Source organism: Bos indicus x Bos taurus, chromosome 22 (genome assembly GCF_003369695.1).
Source record: "Bos indicus x Bos taurus breed Angus x Brahman F1 hybrid chromosome 22, Bos_hybrid_MaternalHap_v2.0, whole genome shotgun sequence".
In the NCBI taxonomy this organism is placed as follows: domain Eukaryota; kingdom Metazoa; phylum Chordata; class Mammalia; order Artiodactyla; family Bovidae; genus Bos; species Bos indicus x Bos taurus.
Window position 1 is genome coordinate 10,484,249 of NC_040097.1, and position 25,039 is coordinate 10,509,287.

The window sequence follows — 25,039 nt, forward strand, 5'->3', positions numbered from 1 at the left end:
TCTGAGAACTTTAACATTTACCTGTTCAAAAAGTATGTCTGAATTTCGGTAGAAATGGTGTCTTTTATAAACAGCCATCAAGTTTTTATGTTAGGATAACCTGCAAAGACCATGTAGGTTGGATGTTGTTCATAAGAGGGGGGTTGTGGGGTAATGTTCATCCTTGTAGTTGATGTATTAGGGAGCTAGTCTGTAACAGAGAAAAGCTTAATGCCTCTTCACTGACTCGAGTAGTTATCAGCTTAATTTTTGTCTCATTTAGAACTGTGTAAGTACAGGGCCACAACTTTTATCCAAATCTGTGGGGTCAGATGAATTTATGAATTTTTCTGATTATAGAAAGGTAATGTGGTCCAATAGCTTATATGTGAATTATATCCCCCAGTGGAATGTGTATAAGATAAACTATTTCTGTAGAAAATGAATATTCTCACTAAGAAGACTTAAGAAAGACTATAAAGAGACTATAGTATAGGTCAAGATGTATCTCCAAGTGACTTCACAGAAAATTTACTGAAAAACTTGACACTTAGGAGATATTTAGATTTTGGAATTTCAGATAATGGATAATGAACCTATACCTGTTGCATACATTTGAATTTTTCTGTTGCCAAGTGCAGATACAATAGTAGCCCTATTAATTGTAAAATACCTTGACTTATATGATTACATTTCTCGGGAAGTATCAACAATGAAATGTCTTTTGGTGACTGGGCAAACAAACTCTGGTATATACATACTATGGAATACTACTCAGCAGTAAAAATGATGATACTATGCATGCAGGTATTGCATGCACAAAGCAAGATGGGTGGATCTCAGAGACATTGTGTTAAGTGAAACTGGGCTCAAAAGGCTATATACTGCAGTAAAAAAGAAACAAAGTACTGATACATGCTACAACCTGGATGACCCTTGAAAACTTTATGCTCAGTGAAAGAAGTGAGGCGCAAAAGACCACAGTATTGTCTGCTTCCATTCATGTGAAATATCCAGAATAGCCCTATCTATAGAGACAGAAGGTGGATTGGGTAGTTTGGTGGTTGTCAGGGGCTGGAGAAGAGGGAAATGGGGAGTGACTGCTTAATGGATATGGGATTTCCTTTTGGGGGTGATGAAAATGTTCTTCTGGAACTAGATAGTGGTGGTGGTTGCATAACATGGTGAATGTACTTAATGTCACTGAATTGTACACTTTATGTTTTGTGTATTTGATCATAATTTTAAAAAAGACTCCAAAAAAAAAAAAAAAGACTCCATACTGTATGATCCTATTTATATGACGTTCTAGAAAAGAAAAATGACAAGAATAGAAAATAGTGGTGCCAAGGTATTGGGGGAGGAGTTGACTGTAAGATGGAAGCTTGAGTGAATTGACGGGCATGATGGAACTGTTTTGTATATTGATTGTATTAGTGGTGAATCAGTGTTAAATTCACTGAAGTTGGTACTACTGTGGCTATGGTTATGTAAGAGAACATCCTTATTCAGCTCGGTGAATGCTTGACGGTAATGACTGGTCAGAGAGATCAAATAAAGTGACATCCTCTGAGTGTCAGAGAAATGAAATTAATCAACTTTTCATGAGTATTATAGGAAATGATCAGACAAGAAATAGAGAAAAATGTGTACAAATAGACCTGACTTTTTTGTGTGTTCTCTGGAAGTCTCGTTATACCTCCATTCCAATGCATATTTTTTAAAAAAGAATATTTTCAACCTCTAAAAATGTAGTTGAGTTGTAAGAATTTGTAAATTCCCAGAGAGGAGCTGTTTTCTGTACAGGAGACCTTTGGAGGCCTTTAAGTTTGGAGACCTTGGAGGCCTTGGTTGTTCCAATTTTGGTATGGGAAAAATGTCTCTATTTCTTACTAAGAAAGGGCTGCTGTGCCTTCAGGGAGTTTTAAAATGATCTGGAGTACTTTGTTGTTGTTCAGTCGCTAGGTTGTGTCTGACTCTTTGCCTCCCCATGGACTGCAGCACAGCAGGCTTCCCTGTCTTTCACTACCTCCCAGAGTTTGCTCAATCGAATGTCCGTTGAGTCATTGGTGCCATCCAGCCATCTCATCCTCTGTTGCCCCCTTCTCCTCCTGCCCTCATTTTTTAAAAATTTATTTTAATTGAAGTAATAATGGATTTACAATGTTGTGCCAACCTGCTTTCCAGCAAAGTGACAAATGTGTAAAGTTATATACATAGCCATTCTTTTTTTAATATTCTTTTCCATTATGGTTTATCATATATTGAATATAGTCCCCTGTGCTATTCAGTAGGACCTTTAGGACCTTGTTTAGATAACATTTTAAAAAATGAATGAAATGTACCTGAGTGATGGTGACAGGGTAGGAAAATCATTGCTTAATGAGTGAAGCTTAAGCTTCATTAGGTTTTTCCTGATAACCTTGCAATTGAATTTATGTCACATTATTTCCTGCGATTGCTTTTCTCCAAATCAAAGAAAAAAACATTAGTCCTGTTATCTTTTTTAAAAAAATATAAATTTATTTATTGTAATTGGAGGCTAATTACTTTACAATAGTCTTAATGTTATCTTATCTCACACTTCAAGCTACAAAAATTCCTGGCAGCAATGTGTGAGGTTATGTGTGAATTGGAGGTTAAATAATATTTGTGATGTGTTTCTTCAGCCTGAAAGTGTTAGTTCAGTTTGTGATGTGTTTCTTCAACCTGAAAGTATTAGTGCTAACTCTGGAAGTAATATTCTGAATGAGTAGATCCTCTCAAGAAATTTTTATCAGAAATTCTGACGGACTTGACTTTAATTTCTAAAACTATGCAGTGGTGTTATGTTGAGGGAGTCAAGTTTTCTGTTCCGTTTGTATAAGTACTTCTATATTTGTTAGAAAATTAAAAATTTTCATTTTAGCTTTCAGATCAATATCAAGTCCTAGAACATGCTCACCTGGTTTATCAGACAATAAATATGTTTGACAGTGTACAAGCAAACCTGATGAAAAGCTTTGGTAAACCTTAACTAAGAGTAGTCTCATATTTTGTAACGGGTGCATGGAGGACAAGTGCTGCCAGTAAGTTAGCTGATTACAGTGGTATTTGCAGTTGAACTTGACATAGGGGACAAACCTCATGTGAATTGAGAAATGGAGGTCTTAACGTGTTCTGGAATGATGTCAGCAGAAATCAGTGTATGCCTCTGTGTCATACAGGCAGAGAGATGATGAGAGATTTTATTTCCTCCTCCTATGTGAAAGGCGTTCAGTTGTGTCCGACTCTTTGCGACCCCATGGACTATACAGCCTGTGGAATTCTCCAGGCCAGAATACTGGAGTGGGTAACCTTTCCCTTCTCCAAGAGATCTTCCCAACCTAGAGATCAAACCCACGTCTGCTGCATTGCAGGCAGATTCTTTACCAGCTGATCCACAAGGGAAGCCCAGGAAGACTGGCGTGGGTAGACTATTGCTTCTGCAGCGTATCTTCCTGACCCAGGAATCGAACCAGGGTCTTCTGCATTGCAGGTGGATTCTTTACCAACTGAGCTACCAGGGAAGCCCTAACATCAATCAGTTCTGGCACTAAGTGGATAACTATAACTCAATCCAGTTCCAACACTAACTACCCAGAGTTGACATCAGACTCCAGGTTTAAGGCCTCAGTCCCACAGCTGTGCCTTCAGATACCAATCACAGGTTACCCATACTTCTGTTGGAGGTTCCCATAATCCAACACCCTCTTCAGGTTTGATAATTGACTAGAATGGCTCACAGGACTCAGATTAATAATCAGTTTATTATAAAGGAGCAGGTGAAGAGATAGATAGATACTTTGGTCTGGAAGGGTTCCAAGAGTAAGAGCCTCTGTCCCATGAAGTTGGGGTGTACCACCCTCCTATAATTTAGATACATTCACCAACCTGGAAGCTTTCCAAATCTTATGATTTAGAGGTTTTTAGGCAGTTCCATTATGTAGACATTATTGATTAACTCATTTGCCATTGGTGATTGACCCAATTACCACTCCCTTTTCCATTCCCTGGAAGTTAGGGAATGAGGCTGAAAGTTCCATGCTTCTAATGAAGTCTTGGTTTTCTATTGACCGGTTGCCATCCTGAAGCTATCTAGGAGCCCACCAAGAGTCATCTCATTAAGACAAAAGACTCATCACTCTTACACTCAGGAAATTCCCAGAGTTTTAGGAGCTCTGTGTTAGGAAACTGGAACAAAGACCAGTATCTTTCTATGATACCACAGATGGAAATTCTACAGCTACCTCTGGCTGGTACCTGCTGCCTTTAGTTGGGCATTAGTTCTCTATTATAGGTCAGAGATGACCTAGGCTCGTGTTCTGGTCAGCATAAGTGTCATAGCATGCCAGTTGTCTAATAACTTCTGTAGATAACTAGTTCACTTTGGAATAGGTGAGTGGCTGGGCTAGTGTGATCTGCTGTCATCCTGAACAGCTTCCAGCTAGGAAGACATTATCTTTGTGGAATGTTCCCAGAGCCCCTTGGGACATTGGTGAATTGTCCTTTTTGTACTAGGACCAAGGCAGTGGGGGCCATATTTTTCCTTCCCAGTCAAAATAAAAATACCTTTGTACCTGTGGGAAAATCAGATATGTTTTTAGTATACACTGGATGTCAGTGAGGAAATTCACCCCTTTAAAATTTTAGCAGCAACACAGAGGCAGCTGAAATCAACCCTGAATGTTCATTGGAAGGACTGTTGCTGAAGCGTCAGTATTTTGGCCACCTGATGGGAAGAGCCAACTCATTGGAAAAGACCCTGATGCTGGGAAAGATTGAAGGCAAAAGGAGAAGAGGGTGGCAAGAGGATGGGATGGTTAGGTAATATCACCGACTCAGTGGACATGAATTTGAGCAAACTTTGGGAGATAGTGAAGGACAGGGAAGCCTGACGTGCTGCAGTCCATGGAGTTGCAAAGAGTTGGACACAGCTTAGTGACTGAGCACCAACAGGGACAACTGTCTCATCTTTAGTCCCTAATAGTGAGTAGTGAAAGTTGCTCAGTCGTGCCCTACTGTTTGCGACCCCATGGACTGCCAGGCTCCTCTGTCCATGGAATTCTCCAGGGCAGAATACTGGAGTGGGTAGCTGTTCCTTCCACAGGGCATCTTCCCAACCAGGGATCGAACCCAGGTCTCATGCATTGCAGACGGATTTGTTACTGTCTGAGCCACCAGGGAAGCCCAAGAAAACTGGAGTGGGTAGCTTATCCCTTCTTCAGGGGATCTTCCCAACCCAGGGATTGAACCGGGGTCTCCTGCATTGCAGGCGGATTCTTTACCAGCTGAGCTACCAGGTAAGTCCCTAATAATGCTTTGTAATAGAAGCACAGGAGTACTAACATGCATTATCTCATGCACCCCTGAAACCACCCTAGAAAAGAGTTAACCATCGTTGGTACCTGGCATATGAGATAACCCAGGCCCAGAAAAATGTCTTGCCTGAGAGCGAATGGTGAATTAGCTATAGTTTCCTGCTTATGTACAGAACTGTAGAAATTACTTTCTTGTGTGTGCTTCGGGGATGATACTCATTACAAGTAATGGGGTTGATGAGTGCCATTGCCTGCCAGGTGAAAAGACCCTCCGCACTTAGTCTGGAATCATCTCTGCATGGGCAGTTTGCTTCAGCATTGATGCTGCTTCACTCGGGTGATCCTTTTGCCATTCCTGCCAGGTTAGAGTGTCCTTAGCTTGGAGCGGGGGTAGGTTAGAGTGTCCTAAGCTTGGGGAGGGGGGTGGTGGCAGTGGTAGTGGCATGAGCAGATCTTATTCCTATTCGTGATGGTTACTCTGTAGGTTTGTTTGTTTGTTTTGAAGTGAACAAAATTTGAACTAGATCATTGGCTCTATAAAGAGTAGTTATTGCCAGATAAAAAGAAATTCCTGGGGATCTAACATACAGGGTTGTGACTATAGTTAACTGTACCTTATTGTGTATTTGAATGTTGCTTAAGAGTTGATCTTTTTTTTAATTTATTTATTTTAATTGGAGGCTAATTACTTTACAATATAAGAGTTGATTTTTAAAGTTCCCATTACAAGAAAAAAAAAAATTGTAACTATGTGTGTTGATGAATGTTGACTAAACTTACTGAAATCTTTTTGCAGTATATGCATACATCAGATCATCATGTTGTATCCCAAAAGTAACATAATGTTGTTTGTCAATTATAGTTTAAAAAAAAAAGAATAGATGTTCCCTTTTTTGACTTAGGTAGCATTTTGAGATGATCTATGCTTATCTACTTGTCATAACTCCTCCATTAGACTCAGCTCTCTGAGGGCCAGGGCACGCCCCTCCTTTGTACTCACATAGTATTGTTAATGTCAGTGGAATTGAAGTGAGTTGAATAAAGGTGATAATTTTCTAAGAACTGTCAAGCTGGGCCCGCAGAACCATCATCAGGATGAAGTGACCCTAAGATTGATTTTGGATTTTGAAAACTACTTGAAGATACAAACCAAAAAAAAAAATCTATATATCAAAAATAACCAGTTGGTGTATATGGAAAGCTAGATAAAATACTGAACCATATGCAGTTTTCAAAAATTTAGCAAGTGATCATCAGTGCATATCTCCCTTGTTTTATGTGTTTTATTATAAACCAACACTCCTTATATGCATGGTTGAAGGGGAGAGAATTGAAAGTGCTTTAAGATGTCAAAGTGATGGATTTCATGTGGGCCAGTTTCATTCTTCCCAGATTGTAGTTTGACATATACATTAGATATTTTCCTAATGAAAGCTGCAGGTACATACTCAAATAAATCTGAGATTTTAACGGAGAGCAAAGTACCTGTTGGAAACGTTCATGTAAGCCTTCTCTGTCACATTACTTGCTTTGATGGGAGTTCAGACATCTGGATCAGTTTTGTTTGGCTTAGTAACATCTCTAACCTGATAATATTTTACTTTTCTTCTAAATACCTGTATTCCCAGTAGAGTGGAATTAGGAAAGACAGACCGATAAAACTAAGTCCTCTTCAATTTCTATTAAGATTTTTCATGTTGCTTTTTATATTCATAATGCTTCATTTCCACAGAAAGAATACTCCTTGTTTACAGGGGGAAATCCCTGTGTTTTCTTTTCCTCAAAGATACCAGATAACATTTTAAAAATTTCTTTCCCCCTCTGCCTATGTTCTTTAAAATCTTGATTCTCTTTTACATTTCATAGTTGTTATGTACATTCTGGGCTGCTTCCTTGTCAACCAGTACTCTCCTAATGGGCAATTCAACTGGACTTGTTAATGTTTAGTTGGGTTTTTCTAGATCAGTTTGAATATAGGGCTGCTTATCTCATTTGCATAATTCAAAATCTTGGTGTATAAGTATTAGGAAAGTTGGGCTTGGTTTAGACTAAGAGTTGTCTTGAATGGTCAAGAGCTATGTTTGCTAGCATCACTGAGTCAACTTTTCTAGGGGCAGAGACTAAAGAATTAATTCTGGGTTTGGATATTACTTATCAGGGCTTTGTTTTCTGTATCTCGCTTTCCCCTAAGCACCTGTTAGCTTTTATCACAGATACTTTTTGGGGTAACAGGCAATCACATGGTTAATGAAGATGGAAAGAACTGAAAATTTAATGTTACCTTTATAGATTTCTTTCCTTTGCTTTGTTCTCATCCGTCTCAGCATTGAAAAAAAATCTAAGAAGCATTTACATTTCTATGAGAAATATATACATTTAGGTTAGAAAATGGAGTAAGATATGCTTTTTAATAGTCATCTAAATAAGCCACAAAAACCCACCAGCCCACCAAATTTCTTCCCAGCATGTGACTGAGGAGGAAAAGATGATAGAGACTTTATTACTCTTTCTAAGTCAGAATCTGTCTGTGGGGTTGTTAACACTGAGTTTACCATCTTGATGATTCCAGATGGTTCCTAGCAATTCTGAATGTAAGATTGGTTGGTGGTCTTCAGAACAGTTAGGTCTCCAAGTAGAGCGTCATCTTTGTCTACTAGAACTTTTCTGTGAATTGTAAAATTACATTTGTAAACTAAAGAAAAAAAAAATCCCAATTATCTCAATATAACAATACAACCACTGCAAACATTTTCATGTACAGTTGTGTCACATTACATTATTTTCAAATTTGTGTATATTCACCTGTGCTTGCTCAACCCCTCTCCCTTGCCCCACACGGACCCCATCTTCCCTCTCATGGAGTGAGCATGAGAGGTGGGGGTGTGACCTGGCTGTGGCTTCAAGTGGTCTCTCCAGTTTCCTCTGAGTGTGAGCATTCACTGTTCTGGCTGTGATTCTGTCATTTAAAGTGATATGCTTTTCATACATTATGGCCCTTACACGCAAGCCAACCTCTTCATCTGGTGGCAGCCAAAAGAAAAGTGATCTCTTACTACGCTGGAGGAAAAACTGTCAGTGCTGGACTTAACCTATATTGAGAGATGGTATGTTCTTCACCTTCAGGTGTTCGAGTATATCAGCAGAGCTTGGTTTTCATCTCCTATGCAGACTTTGGTCTCTAACCTCTGAGTTAGATGCAACTTCATTGTATTTAATTCCAGTCCTTTTTTCTGTACACAGTTTATAATATACAATTGGTTTCATTTTTAAAGTTCTTAAAATACTATATTTCAACATACTAGATCAAGTATCTTACATTGTAATTTTTATAATCATCATTCACAACAGGACTTTTGGGTTTTTTGTCTTTTCAAAAGAATTTTGATAGCCATTATATTCAATTCAAGAGAGTGAATGCCTTGTAACTTGCACACTCGGGCCCACTTACAATAATGGTTCTGCCATAGACATTTCAGAATATCTGTTGTGCTCAAATTTTAGTATTTCTTAACCATAGGCATAGTCTTATCTGTGCTCAGACTTGTGGGATCCTTTCTGTAATTGGGCTCCGTAGAGTTTAGAAGTCAGGTTAACTTAATACAGTGCAGTGATTAATAGCACTCGTTTCAGTCTGGACTGCCAGGGTTTGAAACTTTGTATTGCTGCTTACCATTGAGATGATTTTGAGCAAATTACTTATTCTTTCTTTGACTGCTTCCCCTTGATGGGTAAAATGAAGTTAATAATCTTTATGTTATATGATAGTCTTGTGAGGATTAACTATATATGTAAAATGTTTAGAATACAGCTTTGTACCAAGAAGGGCTGAGTGTGTATTACTTGGTATCATCACAGGTTTTGGCAGTTTATGAAAATCCTCTAGTACAACTATGAGTCTTGGACACACAAAGTGACTTGGATCAAGATTGGGTACTTTTAAGTTTTTATTTGTTTATTTTTAAAATTTTAAGTATTAAATATTTTTTCTTCTTTCTCTTTTGACTGTACTACACTGCTTACAGAATCTTGGTTCTCTGACCTGGGATTGAACCCAGATCCTAGCAGTAAGAGTGCTGAATCTTAACCACTGGACTACCAGGAAATTCCCTAAACTAAATTTCTGTTTTTGTCTAACAGCCGAAGTTTCAGGCAGAGGAATTTGAGTGTTGGACTTGTGAATTTAATACTATATGTAAAGTACATTGTCAACATGGAGTATCTCAGGATTGTATAGAGGTGCTATTAGATATCCCTTATGTCTCCTCTAGACTATCTTTTCCTTCCAGTGACATTATTATCAAAGTCTGTCCTTGAGCAAACTGTGAATGTTGTCATGAACTCTTTCTTTTTCTATACACAGATTCTGTGTGCTCCTCTGGGCCACTGTAGTTACTTTTTTAAGAACAGAAAGGAGACTCAGGACTAGACCAATTTGGTGTCCGTTCTCTGTGTTTTTCATTTTCGTAGCTATGAAGAGGGTTTGCTTTCCACACACTTGGATACTCTTTTGATAATGTTCTGTTGAGGTAATCAACACACTTGAGAGAATGCTTGTTCCACGGCTGCCCCTTTCTGATTGTGGACATGCATTTGAATGTTTACAGTAGATAACTTCATGAGAAAACGCACCTTAGTTGCTTCTATTCTGCAGTGTTTCCCAAGAACATTCAGAGCCCTTTATAAAAAGCAGAGTGTTTTATGTGTGAGATGGTCACTGAATTTAAGAAAGTCCACTTGAGAGGAATTACATAACAAAACAATTTCTGCTGTTAGAATAGGATATAGACAAATGCATATACTGTTTCTTTTTAACTTAGTTTCATTTATTCAAATAGTTACTAATCAGAGGAAACTGATTTTGTTGTGGTAAGTTTAAATAGAGATTTTAGGAGTTCTAGTTTGTGTTGGTCAAAGCTGTAAAATACAGGTAGAAAGTCTCTGTCCATGGATGGTGGTGCTGAGATTTCTAGTAGCTTTCTTTTCTTCCTGGTTATTTCCCAAAATGCAAAGCAAGAATCAAATTGCACCATTGTAACATTTTGTAATGAACTTGAAATATTTAACAAACCTAAAGTCACAGCTTTGCTGTCATAATAAAACATTTCAGGCTATTCATTTCTTGTGACAAGGAATCCAACCCATTTCACCAAATATGGCCTGTTTTTAAGTTCTATTTTCTATTGCCCTAGTTTTATTGGCTTTGTGTGTGTGTGTGTGTGTGTGGCCTTTATTACCTTGATCCAATGATACCAGTTTCCTATTATTATATATACTTTGTGCTCAGAATTGACCTAGGTTTCACGTGGTTTCTCTTTCCCTGAGTTTTATTTCTCCTCTGAACATATCACGTCTTTTTCTTGCTGTTCCATCTGCACAGTGTCACTCCTAAAGATGAGCTTCTTTATCCTGTGAGGCAGTGGAGGAAGTATGGAAACAATTTGAGGAGCATTGCATTAACAGGCGTATTGTAGTCATATGGTGGCAGTATCAAGGAAATTATAGGATGGGTTAGTATTAGAGTGTATCGATTTGTAAATCCCATGACTTCCTGTTTCATGGGTCATGAGTGTCCACGATGACTGTTTTCAGGAAAAAGGTGAAGAGTCTTGTAGTCTGATGGTATGTTTGATTCTTTAACATGTATTGATTACTAACAACTCCTGTCTCTCCCCAGCCTACCTGAGCTTTGTGCATAAGCACAATTTTGGACCCAGCTGTTTGTACTTATTTATGCTTTTACACCTTCTTCCTTTCATAAAGATTTTAGCTGGTTTATGACTTGAGTTGAAACAAGGAAAAAAAAAAAAGACGACCTGATATGGTCTGTCCCCTGCCAACCAGAAGCTTCCTGTGGTGTCCAAACAGAATAGTTGCCTCAGTCTGTCAGCACTTCAGTCTTTGAAGGTGGTTTCTGCTTGAAAAGTGGTGACTATTAGCATAGCTTTTGGATAATTGCTTCTCCTTCCTGTTTTGGGATACATTGTTTTTTTTTCCAGATACTTTCCTATTCTTATTGACTTTGTTTTTCCAGAAGACTCAGCCTGTGGTTACAATGTTTCGGGTCCCCCTTTGAACTTTCTGTGGGATTACCCAATTCTGGGATACCCTCACCAGATCATCAGTGCTAAAGAGGGCAGAGGATCTTCTTGGTTAATAGAAAAGGCCATTTTGGAATGACTCTCTAAATCCAGAAACATCCAGACTTTTCCTTCAGTACTTTTTTTCTGTTTGGGGTAGCAGTACTTTTTTCTGCTTGGGAGGGAGGGGCCATTGGGAGGGCTTGTGTTTAAGGGGTTCGGAAACAGGGGATTTAAGTGTGTCTTTTGTGTTTTCAAGGCACTAACACCACTCCCGTCTGTATTTAAATGCTGTCCCCAGGTTACGACTATGGCTATGTCTGCGTGGAGTTTTCACTCTTGGAAGATGCCATCGGATGCATGGAGGCCAACCAGGTTGCTTTATACTTCGGTCAAATGATGCTGAAAGGATATATTTTTCATGAGTTGGGAGGGAGGGCTTCAAATGATCAAACTTTGGAAAGGTACCAGAAATCTATACTTAGAGCATTCCACATTCCAACCAAGAGAAACTTTAAAAGAGGCTGAGGAAGTTTCTCTAGTAAATTTAATGGGCACAGAGTGTATTTTAGAAACGCATTCAGTTGTCATTGGATCATTTTCCAAAGACAGTAGGTGGAAAAAAATGACAGGTCTGGAGTTCTTCCCTTCAGAGTGTGACTGAGCTTGGGATCCAGATGCAAAAAAACGATCCTTGCCTGTCTGTGATCTCAAGGAACTTCCTGGCACAGGAATTTTAGGTCAGTACTTGTACCCAGACCTCGGGTGAAAACTACCAATGGCAAGTCCTGTGGCAGTCAGGTCCTGCCTGCATGTGCTACTTTTGCAAGAGGGCCGCTGGGGAGAAGAGACCGGTTGATTGTAGGGGTCTTCTGCATTCATCATTGTTCTTTACAAATTGGAGTTCCGTACTCGAGTTCCTAGCTGCATTATAGTTTGAGCTGGTGAATTGAAATCTGTACTTACCCTATGTTTGAAACACCTAGATGTATTTAGCTTGCCACATAGGACTATCATCTGGGTCTTTAACTGAACCCTGCTTGATAGTTTTGGGGGGGGAATATGAAATGGGTAGAATTCTTCTTGTCGTCATATTTCCTTGGGAAAGTTGTTTTCATTGTGATGTCTTAGTTCCTCCATCTGTGAAGTGGGAGAAAGAAGCTTAGTGATATAATTTGATTTTTACATACCCACTGCCTGTGCTTAACACTGTGATTGCGATGTACCCAGAATCTTAAAAGAAGGCTCTGCCAGGGCATACTAGTATTGCATGAGAACTCTTCCTCTTTCATAGCCTAATGCCCTCTCATCAGCTTTGTTCCATTCAGCATGGCTCATTACACTTCACTTTTTCCCTTCTTTGACCATATTCTCCCCTTATTCAATGAGGATGACATAACTAAATCTTTTGGGATCAAGAAGTAATTAGAAGAAACCTGATGTATCTGTTCCTGTTGTTAGTGATGTAAATACTTCTAGATCCTTAGACAATAAGTGGATTAAGGCTGTATCCCCTTGACAGAGTTCTTGTTTGATTTGTTCAGTGTCCATCATTGAGCTAGTCATTTAACAGATGCTAATTATGTGCCAGAAAATGCTACCTGCCAATATTTGGAGAGAAGAATAAAAGTTCTAGTCTGTATACTTACGGTTGATTCCATTCTAACAATCTGTGCTAATTTGAGAACCCATAAGTATTTTGTTTCTATCAGTGAGTAACTTTTAAATCCTTTACCACTGTGCTAAATACTGTGAGTGGTAGAAACAGAACTGGCAAGCCATAGCAGTTGCCATTTCTTTTGTGCCATTCTCCCAACTGTGTGTTTCTCTTAGAGGGGTGTTGCTTTTTATCATAGCTGATTAATCTGAAAAAATAACAATATTGTGTCTTAACTGCCTCTTCCCTCTATCCCTACCCAAAATCCTATCTATCTAAAGTATCCAGCCTCCTAAAGAGTGATGTCATGTAAAACTAGGGTAGGCTTCTTTAAAAATAAGGATTATCCTTATGCTGGATTTCTGTTAGAGCCACATCTGGAAAAATGTTCATTTACATAAGCTGTGTCAAGTGGGTGAGGCCTATAGACATCTCTCCCCCCACCCTTCTTACACATTCTTTGAACACTGTTAGGACTCCTAGATCCTGCATTAATGACCCTTGCCCAGTGAATGGTACACCAGAATAAAACAAGAGCAAGGCCAGAATTTTTTAAATGAAATAGATTGTTTTGATGGGTAGCCATCCTCACGCTTAGGGTACCATACATTACTCTGTGCAGGAGAATAAGTAAGAGATAGGCTCTGTCTTCTAAGAGCTTATAATCTCAGACTAAGAAAGATGACCGAGATTATATAGTATTTATGAATTGCATAGAGGCAATGGCACCCCACTGCAGTACTTTTGCCTGGAGAATCCCATGGACGGAGGAGCCTGGTGGGCTGCAGTTCATAGGGTTGCTAGAGTCGGACACGACTGAGCGACTTCACTTTCACTTTTCACTTTCATGCATTGGAGAAGGAAATGGCAACCCACTCCAGTGTTCTTGCCTGGAGAATCCCAGGGACGGGAAGCCTGGTTGGCTGCTGTCTATGGGGTCACACAGAGTCGGACACGACTGAAGCGACGCAGCAGCAGCAGCAGCAGCAGAGTGTCCTCTCAGACAAACTCCAAATTTCTGCCTGGTAACATTTTCAGTGTTCACTAGAGTTATTTCTTAATAAGACATTGCTATGTTCTTATCCTGTGATTATGGTTTGTGCGTCTGCCCTCTGATGCCTCTCACAACACCTACCGTCTTACTAGGGTTTCTCTTACCTTGGACATGGGGTATCTCTTCATGGCTGCTCCAGCAAAGCACAGCTGCTGCTCCTTACCTTGGACGAGCATCGAAAAAGCAAGAGAGTTCCAGAAAAACATCTATTTCTGCTTTATTCATTATGCCAAAGCCTTTGACTGTGTGGATCACTATAAACTGTGGAAAAATTCTGAAAGAGATGGGAATACTAGACCATCTGACCTGCCTCTTGAGAAACCTACATGCAGGTCAGGAAGCAGCAGTTAAAACTGACCATGGAACAACAGACTGGTTCCAAATAGGAAAAGGAGTACGTCAAGGCTGTATATTGTCACCCTGCTTATTTAACTTATATGCAGAGTACATCATGAGAAACGCTGGGCTGGAAGAAGCACAAGCTGGAATCAAGATTGCCAGGAGAAATATCAATAACCTCAGATACGCCGATGACACCACGCTTATGGCAGAAAGTGAAGAGGAACTCAAAAGCCTCTTGATGAAAGTGAAAGTGGAGAGTGAAAAAGTTGGCTTAAAGCTCAACATTCAGAAAACTAAGATTATGGCATCTGGTCCCATCACTTCATGGGAGATAGATAGGGAAACAGTGGAAACAGTGTCAGACTTTGTTTTTGGGGGCTCCAAAATCACTGCAGATGGTGATTGCAGCCAGGAAATTAAAAGACGCTTACTCCTTAGCAGGAAAGTTATGACCAACCTAGATAACATATTGAAAAGCAGAGATATTACTTTGCCGACAAAGGTCCGTCTAGTCAAGGCTATGGTTTTTCCAGTAGTCATGTATGGATGTAAGAGTTGGACTGTGAAGAAAGCTGAGCACCAAAGAACTGATGCTTTTGAACTGTGGTGTTGGAGAAGACTGTTGAGAGTCCCTCGGACTGCAAGGAGATCAGTCCTGGGTGATCATTGGAAGGAGTGATGTTGAAGCTGAAACTCCAATACTTTGGCCATCTGATGCGAAGAGTTGACTCATTGGAAAAGAGCCTGATGCTGGGAGGGAGTGGGGGCAGGAGGAGAAGGGGACGACAGAGGATGAGATGGCTGGATGGCATCACCGACTCAATGGACATGAGTTTGAGTGAACTCCAGGAGTTGGTGATGGACAAGGAGGCCTGGTGTGCTGTGATTCATGGGGTTGCAAAGAGTCGGACACGACTGAGCGACCGAACTGAAATGAACTGAACTGATGTTCTTATCCAGATGATCCCATTTCCTAGATTTTTATTCTCCCCTAGTCATGGGCAGAGGTCACCCTGCTAATACTGCCATGTAGTAGAGTCTTCTCACTGAACTGCTTAGACTTCATGATACGATCAGTATCTTTTTTTAAATAACCTTTACCACAACTCAGGGCTTCCCTGATAGCTCAGTTGGTAAAGAATCCGCTTGCAATGTGGGAGACCTGGGCTTGATCCCTGGGTTGGGAATATCCCCTGGAGATGGGAAAGGCTACCTACTCCAGTATTCTGGCCTAGAGAATCCCATGGACTGTATAGTCCATGGGGTTGCAAAGAGTCAGACATGACTGAGTGACTTTCATTTTCATTTCACCATGATTCAGATGTGTACAAATCATTTCGATAAGAAAAAGAAGAGTGTAGCTTCTGTGGTCAGATAATGTTACTTCCTAGCTGGGTTGTCTCTGGCAAATTGCTTAATCTCCCTTGGCTTCAGTTCCCTCTGTTACTTGTACCTCAGGGGACTCTGGAGCAGATTCAGTGAAATCTTGAGTTCACGAGTGCCTGCTGTGTAGCAAGTACCTTTCTGGATGCTGGAAACGCTGCAGTAAACAAGACACATGTAACTTCTGTTTTAGTTATAGAAGTCAGAGCATGCACAAGTAGACAAATTTAAAATAATATATGATAGTGCTAAATGCTATAAAGATACTGAAGCAGGGTATTAAGAGAATGCATATGAGGGCAGTTTTAGATGAAGTGGTTAGGGAAACTTGAAGAATAACTTGGCATTTGAGTAGTGACTCTTGGTGAATAATGTATACAGAATACTTAACCATAGTGTCTGGTATCTAGTAAGCATTTGCAACTAGACTGTCGTCTCATCCTCCTCTTCCTCTTCTTCATGTCAAATAATTTCCAACCATATTTTGGGAAAAAAATTTCATATATGGATATTCTTTAAGGTAATAGATGTGGATTAAGCTCCCAGTGACATAGCAGTTCAAAATCTTATGAGAGCCATAAGAATGTGGGGGAAGAAGTCCTTAGGGTTAGGAGGAAGTGTTTGTGAAAGATGTCTATTCATCTCTTCTCCTTCCTTCCAAGTTTTGTTTATAGACCAAATCAGTATGGATTCTGAGTCACTATCTTCAGGGCACCTCTGAGTAGTCTGTATGTGTGTTTCTGAGGAGGTTTCTATGAGATGATTTGGATTGAATTTTTTATAACTCTTTGCTATCTGACTCAGTGTGAAGTGTCTTATTTTTCATAGACTGATACTTACAGGTCTGGGGGAAGGGGATAAAGAAGCCTTCTGCTAGCTTGCTTTCTCAGGTGTTGTTGGGTATGTGTACGTAAAGAGGTTCAGGATGATGACTGAGGCCGCTCCAGCTCTTTCCCAGTGCCTTAATGGAAACGTCAAACTAACAGGATGCTCTGCAGCAATACTGAGCATGGTGGCCAAGGGGACTTATCAGGGCAGCTCTTAGCCAACAGCCATCTGTCTAGAAAATAACTTCCCGCAGAGTTCTGTCAACTCCTACCATCTCTGTGTAGGAGAACTGGAAAGCCAGCAAACACTGAGGAGCAGAGCATTTTATACCATCCCCCCCGGGAAAGGTATTTCTAGCAGTATCATATGCCCTTGGCTTTCTTTATTGTCCAGGTCCCTGGGGATTGAGGGTTACTGTTACCTCCTGTGTGTGCCATTGCACTGGGACCTGGGGAGGTGAGTAAGAAGCGTTGTGGTAGAATATCTGTGTCAGTGGTTGCCCAGTTATACTTGCGCTCTCAAACCGTTGTCATTTGGTCTGCAGCATTTTATTCTCTCAAATTTGCAGGTTGATGTTTGTTGACTATTTCTGTTCAACCAACCAGTCACTAAAATGCCCTTACAGGGCTCTGGGAGAAGTTATTTCTGGAGTTTTTACTCAACTTTCCTAGCATCAGTGGCCTTCTTTAGCCAGAGATGACTTGGCTACATGACAGTATCAGCCTGATTTTATAAAGTGCAAGGAAAAGAATGCTGTTATCATCTAACATGAAAATTCCTTAAGACGCTGGCTTATGCTCATACGTGGGATGAAGGCTGTAGAATACATGAAGTTTTATGAGTGTTTTTTTGTGTCAACAAACTTAAGAGAGTTTGAGCTTTTGTAGATACCAGAATAGCCAGGGTATTTCTGAAGGTATGTGAAGGAAGCCAAATCTTAAGTGGAATCTGTTCCCTGAAATGAGATGAATGGGAAAAGCTTAGTTTTGGGGGATGGGAAGACTGTTCTGAGACCATGATGGAAAAAATGAGCAAAAACCCAGTTTTTTTTAAAATCTTCTTTAGGTTGGTAGCAATATTGTATGAAACATTTTAATACTTAAATTGTGTGCTTTCCAGGTAACAAAAAAATAAGAGTCTTTATAAATTCCTGCAAGGCTGTGATGTTGCCTAAACCCTCATGCTAAAACTATTTCACTGAAAAGAATGTGGCATTCTGGCCAGAACTCAGCTGTATAACTTGTGGCTTGAGTCATGTCATTCTTTTGTAAATTGACAATTATTGCAGATTCTCCCTCTTTGAAGAGTTGGGGTATTCAGGAAAATCAAAAATGATTTTAAGGATTGGTGATCTGATTATGCAGTTTGGTTATCTGTCCAGTAATTTGAGTCTTGGCTGGGCACCAAGCAATATATCGTAGTAGTTAAATACATGGACTCTTCTCCATCTGACCTGCTCAGTGGGTAAATACACGGAGGCAGACTGCTTGGGGTTGTTTCCCAGCTCTTGTCACCTTCTACTGTGTAACTTGGGCAAGTGGCCTAACACAACATCTCTGTGTCTTAGTGTCCTCTCATCCTTCTAGGGATTGAATGAGTTAATGCCTGTAAGGTGGTTAGAACTGAGCCTGGCATGCGTGAACATTGAGTGTTTATTTGTTATTAACACGACAGCTTCTCATCTGACTGGAACAAGAAAGTCCTGAAGTTGCAGCAACTCCAGTCTTGGCTTCATGGCATATATGGTTAAAAAAGGATTTGGGGGCAGTGCCCAGGGGATTGTTTTTACATCAGCAATGCTTCTTATTTAGCCTGTTGACTGGGACTGATTTTCAGCATATTGCTTCCAGGTCTCTCTAAGAGTTTCTACTGCCTCAATGTTCAGATCACCAGTTCTCTCGAGAGAAAGGGCAAGAAACGTACCTTCCGTGGAGCATGAAGTAAAGTTAGACCACAATGGAAATCTAGCCTGTGACTTTAAAACCCTAAACTCTTATAACTAGCCCCTGGCGTTGCCATATCTCAGACTTTCTTCAATTATTGTAAAAGGTGCTCTAAATTGGATTCAATTTAGTGTTCTTGAATTTGAGAAGTAAACACTTATCATTTGGCAGTTTTAAGGGGAATTTCTAATGTATCTCCTATGAGGAAGTTTATAATTATTTTTGTTATACATATTTCATGGTTCATTTCTGTGAATTGAAGTAATTTAGTTCCTGATTTGTTCTAAATTGGAAATGTGCATGTATGTTTTAACCTTGTACTTTGACGTTGTCCTATTTCATTCAGCTTGTAATTTTAGTTGATGTTTGACTTTTTTATAAAAATGAGATTGTGCAAAGTGCTAATTTTGGAACTTGATTGAAGACAGTTACTGAAAAAAAAAAGCAGAATATGTATAATTCTAATTACGTAGTTCAGGGATTGCACAGAGGCACAGACTGTCTGTGGTCTTGGTTACAGCTTTGGTTTATGACTTTGTAAACCTCCAGACAGCATAGTGTTAGGAGCACAGATAGGTTTAAGATTCCAGCTTCATCACTTCCTAGCTGTTTTGTTTTCCTTGTCCATAAAATGGAGGAATAATCACAGTACCTACCTCAGAGCTGTTGTGAGATTTCAACATGTAATGTATGTGAAGCACCTGGTACATATTCAGTAGTACAGAGTGATTCTATAACACTGAACTGTACTTGGTTGCCTGGCTTTCTCTTGGCTGCTAATCCACCTCCTGGGACTCAGAGATGCCTAAAAAGTAGCATTGCTTTGAGTGGCAGCCAGTTCATTGACAGCCAGTTCGTGCGGTGCTGTTGTCCAGTGTCTCTTCCGTGAAACTTGGGTGTCTGGACTGAAAGTAAAAGAAGCTGGGTAGCACCTGTCATGACAGCATCTGAGGGACAAGTGCACAGGCATGTGAGGGCAGAGGACCATGGCCATCCCAGCATCCCACAGTGGAAAGCCTTATTTCTGAATCTAGCAATGCTGGTAGTTTTGCATAGGACTGACTCACTTAGGCTGCAGCTGGCATCAAATGTTTATTAGGTGTCTTCTTCACTCAAGTTGACCTTGGAGGTTATTATGCATCTTTGTGTCTCATTCTCCACAGGGCTAAGGGTTCAGATGTTGTCATTCTACCATCTCGCTCATTTGTATGTGAGCTAGATACATAAATATGTACCTATTTAATATGTATTATATATAATATATACACGTTTCTTGTTAAGAGTATTGATGTGACTTTGGTAGTCATGGATAAACATCCAAGTTAATAATTATCTTTAATCTCATATGGTGACATTAGTGGTGCTAATTTTGTATACTAATTTTATTTTACTAGAATCTATGACCAAATGAAATTTGTATTTTGTCTGTATAAATGCTGTTTCCAAAGGAAAATATAAAGAAGAAAAAGAAGTGTTATCATGGAAAGTAGATAATTGGTTTAGTTCGATCACTCAGTCGTGTCCGAGTCTTTGCAACACCATGAATCATCGCAGCATGCCAGGCCTCCCTGTCCGTCACCAACTCCCGGAGCCTACACAAACTCATGTCCATCGAGTCAGTGATGCCATTTAGCCATCTCATCCTCTGTCGTCCCCTTCTCCTCCTGCCCCCAATCCTTCCCAGCATCAGGGTCTTTTCCAATAAGTCAACTCTTCGCATGAGGTGGCCAAAGTATTGGAGTTTCAGCTTCAGCATCAGTCCTTCCAGTGAACACGCAGGACTGATCTCCTTTAGGATTGACTGGTTGGATCTCCTTGCAGTCCAAGGGACTCTCAACAGTCTTCTCCAACACCACAGTTCAAAAGCATCAGTTCTTCCGCGCTCAGCTTTCTTCACAGTCCAACTCTCACATCCATACATGACTACTGGAAAAACCATAGCCTTGACTAGATGGACCTTTGTTGGCAAAGTGATGTCTCTGCTTTTGAATATGCTGTCTAGGTTGGTCATAACTTTCCTTCCAAGGAGTAAGCGTCTTTTAATTTCGTGGCTGCGATCACCATTTGCAGTGATTTTGGAGCACAGAAAAATAAAGTCTGACACTGTTTCCACTGTTTCCCCATCTATTTGCCATGAAGTGATGGGACCGGATGCCATGATGTTAGTTTTCTGAATGTTGAGGTTTAAGCCAACTTTTTCACTCTTCTCTTTCACTTTCATCAAGAAGCTTTTTAGTTTCTCTTCACTTTCTGCCATAAGGGTTGTGTTGTCTGCATATCTGAGGTTATTGATATTTCTCCTGGCAATCTTGATTCCAGCTTGTGCTTCTTCCAGCCCAGCGTTTCTCATGATGTACTCTGCCTATAAGTTAAATAAGCAGGGTGACAATATACAGCCTTGACGTACTCCTTTTCCTATTTGGAACCAGTCTGTTGTTCCATGGCCAGTTTTAACTGTTGCTCTCTGACCTGCATATAGGTTTCTCAAGAGGCAGGTCAGATGGTCTAGTATTCCCATCTCTTTCAGAATTTTCCACAGTTTATAGTGATCCACACAGTCAAAGGCTTTGGCATAGTGATAATTGGTTACCAGGCACTTAAAGAGGGGGAAAGCAAGAGGGAAGAGTGAGTGACTGCTAATGGGTAATGGGGTCTCTTTTTGAGGTGGTAAAAGGGTTCTAGTATTAGATGGTGGTGATGGTTGACCAACCTTGTGAATATACTAAAACTCGTTGAATTGTACAAGGTCCTATGAAAGAGTGAATTTTATGGCGTATGAAGTTTTTAAAAAAGTCTTTAAAATTTGCTTGGAAATTAGTTCAGGCTCCCAGCCCGATAGAAATGAATCCAGGTCTAAAATAAAATACAGATTCACTTACCCACCCCCCCAAAAAAAGTAGTGTGTCAGTTTGTCTGAAAGCTAGAGATTTAAAACTTTGATCTTAAAATGTATGAAGAATTTCTTTGTTAATGGTATCTACATACCATAGAAGAACATTTAAACTTAAAGTCTGAAAGGTGATGGATTCAGTTGGTAACAAGCCACATTTGAAGTGGCTGTTAGGCTTGTGCACAGTAGTTGCTCAATACAGTCAAGTGGGCTTTCTTTTTTAGTATCCACACAGAAATAAAGGGAAAGGGAATTCCTTGGTGGTCCAGTGGTTAGGACTTGGCATTTTTCACTGCCGAGGATGCGAGTTCGTTCCCTGGTCCAGGAACTAAGATCCCGCAAGCCATGTAAAAAAAAAAAACCCCAAAAGGCCATTTGGAAATTTTTTTTTTAAGGTGATATTCCTTTAACTAGATGCTTTGTAGGTACCAATGTGGATCTTTCTTCGTTTCCTGGAATTGTTAACCAAAGCTCAAAATTGAGGTGTGGGGGTAGAGAAGGCCAAATCACTGGTGAGGCTATGCCCTCCCTGTATATATATATATATCTTTCTCAGAGGCTTCCTTTTGGCAATATTGACACTGTGGCTGTCGTCTTTGACCTCTAGTACCAGAGGAATACAGAGGTCCTTTTTTTTCTTTGAAGGAAAAAAATTATTATTTTCGTAATTTAAGTATCATAAAATTCATCCATTTTAAATGTATAATTCAGTAATTTTTAATAAATTTACCAAGTCATGCAACCATAATCATTAAGATTCCTATTCAGGGATACATTTAAATTAGAAATAAAATTATTTCAGACTTAAAGATAAGTTGCAAAAATAATATGAAGAATTCCTGTGTGCTTTGTACCCAGATTCCTCAAATGTTAACATTTTACCAAATTTGAATGCAGAGATTTTTGAATGTTTCCCTGGTGGCTCAGATGGTAAAGAATCCGTCCACAATGCCAGAGACCCAGGTTCAATCCCCTGGGTCGGGAAGATCCCCTGGAGAAGGGCATGGCAACCCACTCCACTGTTCTTAACTGGAGAATTCCATGAACAGAAGAGCCTGGCGGGCTGCAGTCTATAGGGTTGCAAAGAGTCACAACTGAGTGATTTACACTTTTCTCTTGAAGAGGCATCACTGAATTTAACCTCCCTATCACACTCCCTAACTTGGTGGTTGGAGGTACTCTTTGGTTGGAGAGAGTAATATGTAGTTTTGGTGGGTTGAGTGGTTGCTTTGTAAGGTGATAAGGGCTTAAGATATATTGTCTGTGCTTCCAAGAGGGTTCGCTGCTGGGCAGGACTGAGCTTGGGGTTTAGATTTGGAGGATGGGAAATAGGGCCAGATTCAAATCTTGCACTCCTGCACACTGTAAGGTTTTTGAAGGTCTTTAAAAACAATACAAAAAGAACAAATGTTTTCCCCCATGAGAGAGCTGGCATTTTTTTTTTTTTTCCAAACTCCAAGCTTTTTATTTTGTTTTGAGGTGCAGCTGATTAACAATGTTGTGGTAGTTTCAGGTGAACAGCGAAGGGACTCAGCCATACACATACATGTATTCATTCTCCCCCAGACTCCCCTCCCATCCACATTGGCACATAACATTGAACCAAGTTCCATGTGCTATACAGTAGGTCTTTATTGGTTATCCATTTTGAATATAGCAGTATGTACATGACCTTCCCAAACTCCCTAACTATCCCTTCCCTTCTGGGAGCCATAAGCTAATTTTTCTAAGTCTGTGAGTCAGTTTTGTAAGCAAGTTCATTTGTATCATTTCTTTTTAGATTCCACATATAAGGGATATCATATGATACTTTCCTTCTCTAACTTACTTCACTTGGTAGGAGACTCTTGTGGTCCATCCATGTTGCTGCAAATGGCATTATTTCATTCTTTTTAATGGCTGAGTAATATCCCATTACACACACTATTCCAGATGTGTGTATGTACCACATCTTCTTTATTCATTCCTCTGTCAATGGACATGTAGGTTGCTTCTGTGTATTGCCTATTGTAAACAGGGCTATGATGAACATTGGGGTGCATATATCCTTTCAGATTATGTTTTTCTCCAGATATATGCCCAGGAGTAGGATTGCAGGGTTATATGGTAGGAGAGCTGGCATTTGGATGCCTGATACACAAAGAGGGACTGTATGCTAGTTGGCATTAGACCAAAAAGCAGCAATTACTACTCAAATAACCAGAAAGTTGAGAATTCCTTAAACAGATTGTATTTCACTGTCATTTTTCCAGGGAAAATTTAAAATGTGAGTGCTGATTTTCATAGCTCTTGGTTATAGTGTATTAAATATTAGAAGTCTTTGGATCAACTTTTCCCTTGACTGTATTTTGAAAGGTTTCCCGGAGCCTTCTACCTGGAGCCAGCATGTCGAAGTAGTTATAGAGACTCAAAAGATTCATGTACTGTATGTATTTTATTTTAATACCATTTTATTGTAAATGGGACATACCATGCTATGAAAACTGTTGGTCTATCTGGAGTCACATTGGATATATCAGAAGCAACTCATTTTAGCTTTGGTTAGGGTGGCAAATACTGAGCACTTCTATGTGTACGACCCTGGACTAGATGGTATATGCCTTTTAATGAATGAAATGGACATGTCTCCATATAGTCTAGTAGTAGGAGGCTGTTTAAGCATGTTTTATTTTCAAGACTTTTCATTTTGGAATAATCGCAGACTTTAAAGGGGGTACAAAAATAGTAGAAAGAAGACCAATACTCTTCACTCCAACATTTCATAGTGTAGTCATCAAAATCATTGTTAGCATAATGATGCTAAAGCTGAAACTCCAGTACTTTGGCCTCCTCGTGCGAAGAGTTGATTCATTGGAAAAGACTCTGATGCTGGGAGGGATTGGGGCCAGGAGGAGAAGGGATGAGATGGCTGGATGGCATCACTGACTCGATGGACGTGAGTCTGAGTGAACTCCGGGAGTTAGTGATGGACAGGGAGGCCTGGTGTGCTGCAATTCATGGGGTCGCAAAGAGTTGGACACGACTGAGTGACTGAACTGAACTGAATATAACGAACTTTTCAGATCTTGCCAGTCATCCCCTAATGTCATTTTTCTAGCTTAGGATGCAATCCAGGATCACATGTTGTATTGAGTTGTGGTATGTCCTTTTATGGGGCTTCCCTGATGGCTCAGCGGTAAAGAATCCTCCTGCAATGCAGGAGACACAGGAGACATGGGTTCAAACCTTGAGTCAGGAAGATCCCCTGGAGGAGGAATTGGCTACCTACTCCAGTATTCTTGCCTGAAAAATCCCATGGACCAAGGACCCTGGCAGGCTACAGTCTAAAGGGTTGCAAAGACTCCGACACAACTGAGCAACTTCACACGTCTCCTTTTATTCTCTGTGACAGCTCCTTAGTCTTCCTTTGCTCTAATGGCCTTGACACTTCAGAAAAGTACTGGCAGTTATTTTGTAGGACTTTTCTCAGTTTGCATTTGTCTGTTTTCTTGTGATTAAGTTCAGGTTATGCATTTTCAGCAAAAATGCCCCAGGAGTGATGTGTGTC

General features: G+C 40.0%; 1 protein-coding gene across 6 annotated transcripts in view; it reads left to right on the forward strand.

The window, feature by feature from the left end:
• The window catches only part of RBM6 (RNA binding motif protein 6), an 89,620-nt gene that overhangs the window by 26,686 nt on the left and 37,895 nt on the right, over nt 1–25,039 (forward strand). For 5 of the 6 annotated variants that reach the window (XM_027523509.1, XM_027523511.1, XM_027523513.1 and 2 more), the window contains one exon: nt 11,697–11,770. The exons of the other annotated variant lie outside the window; for it this stretch is intronic. In XM_027523509.1, coding sequence (XP_027379310.1) covers nt 11,697–11,770 — 74 coding nt within the window. The remainder of the gene's footprint in view (nt 1–11,696; nt 11,771–25,039) is intronic. 6 annotated transcript variants of the gene reach the window in all.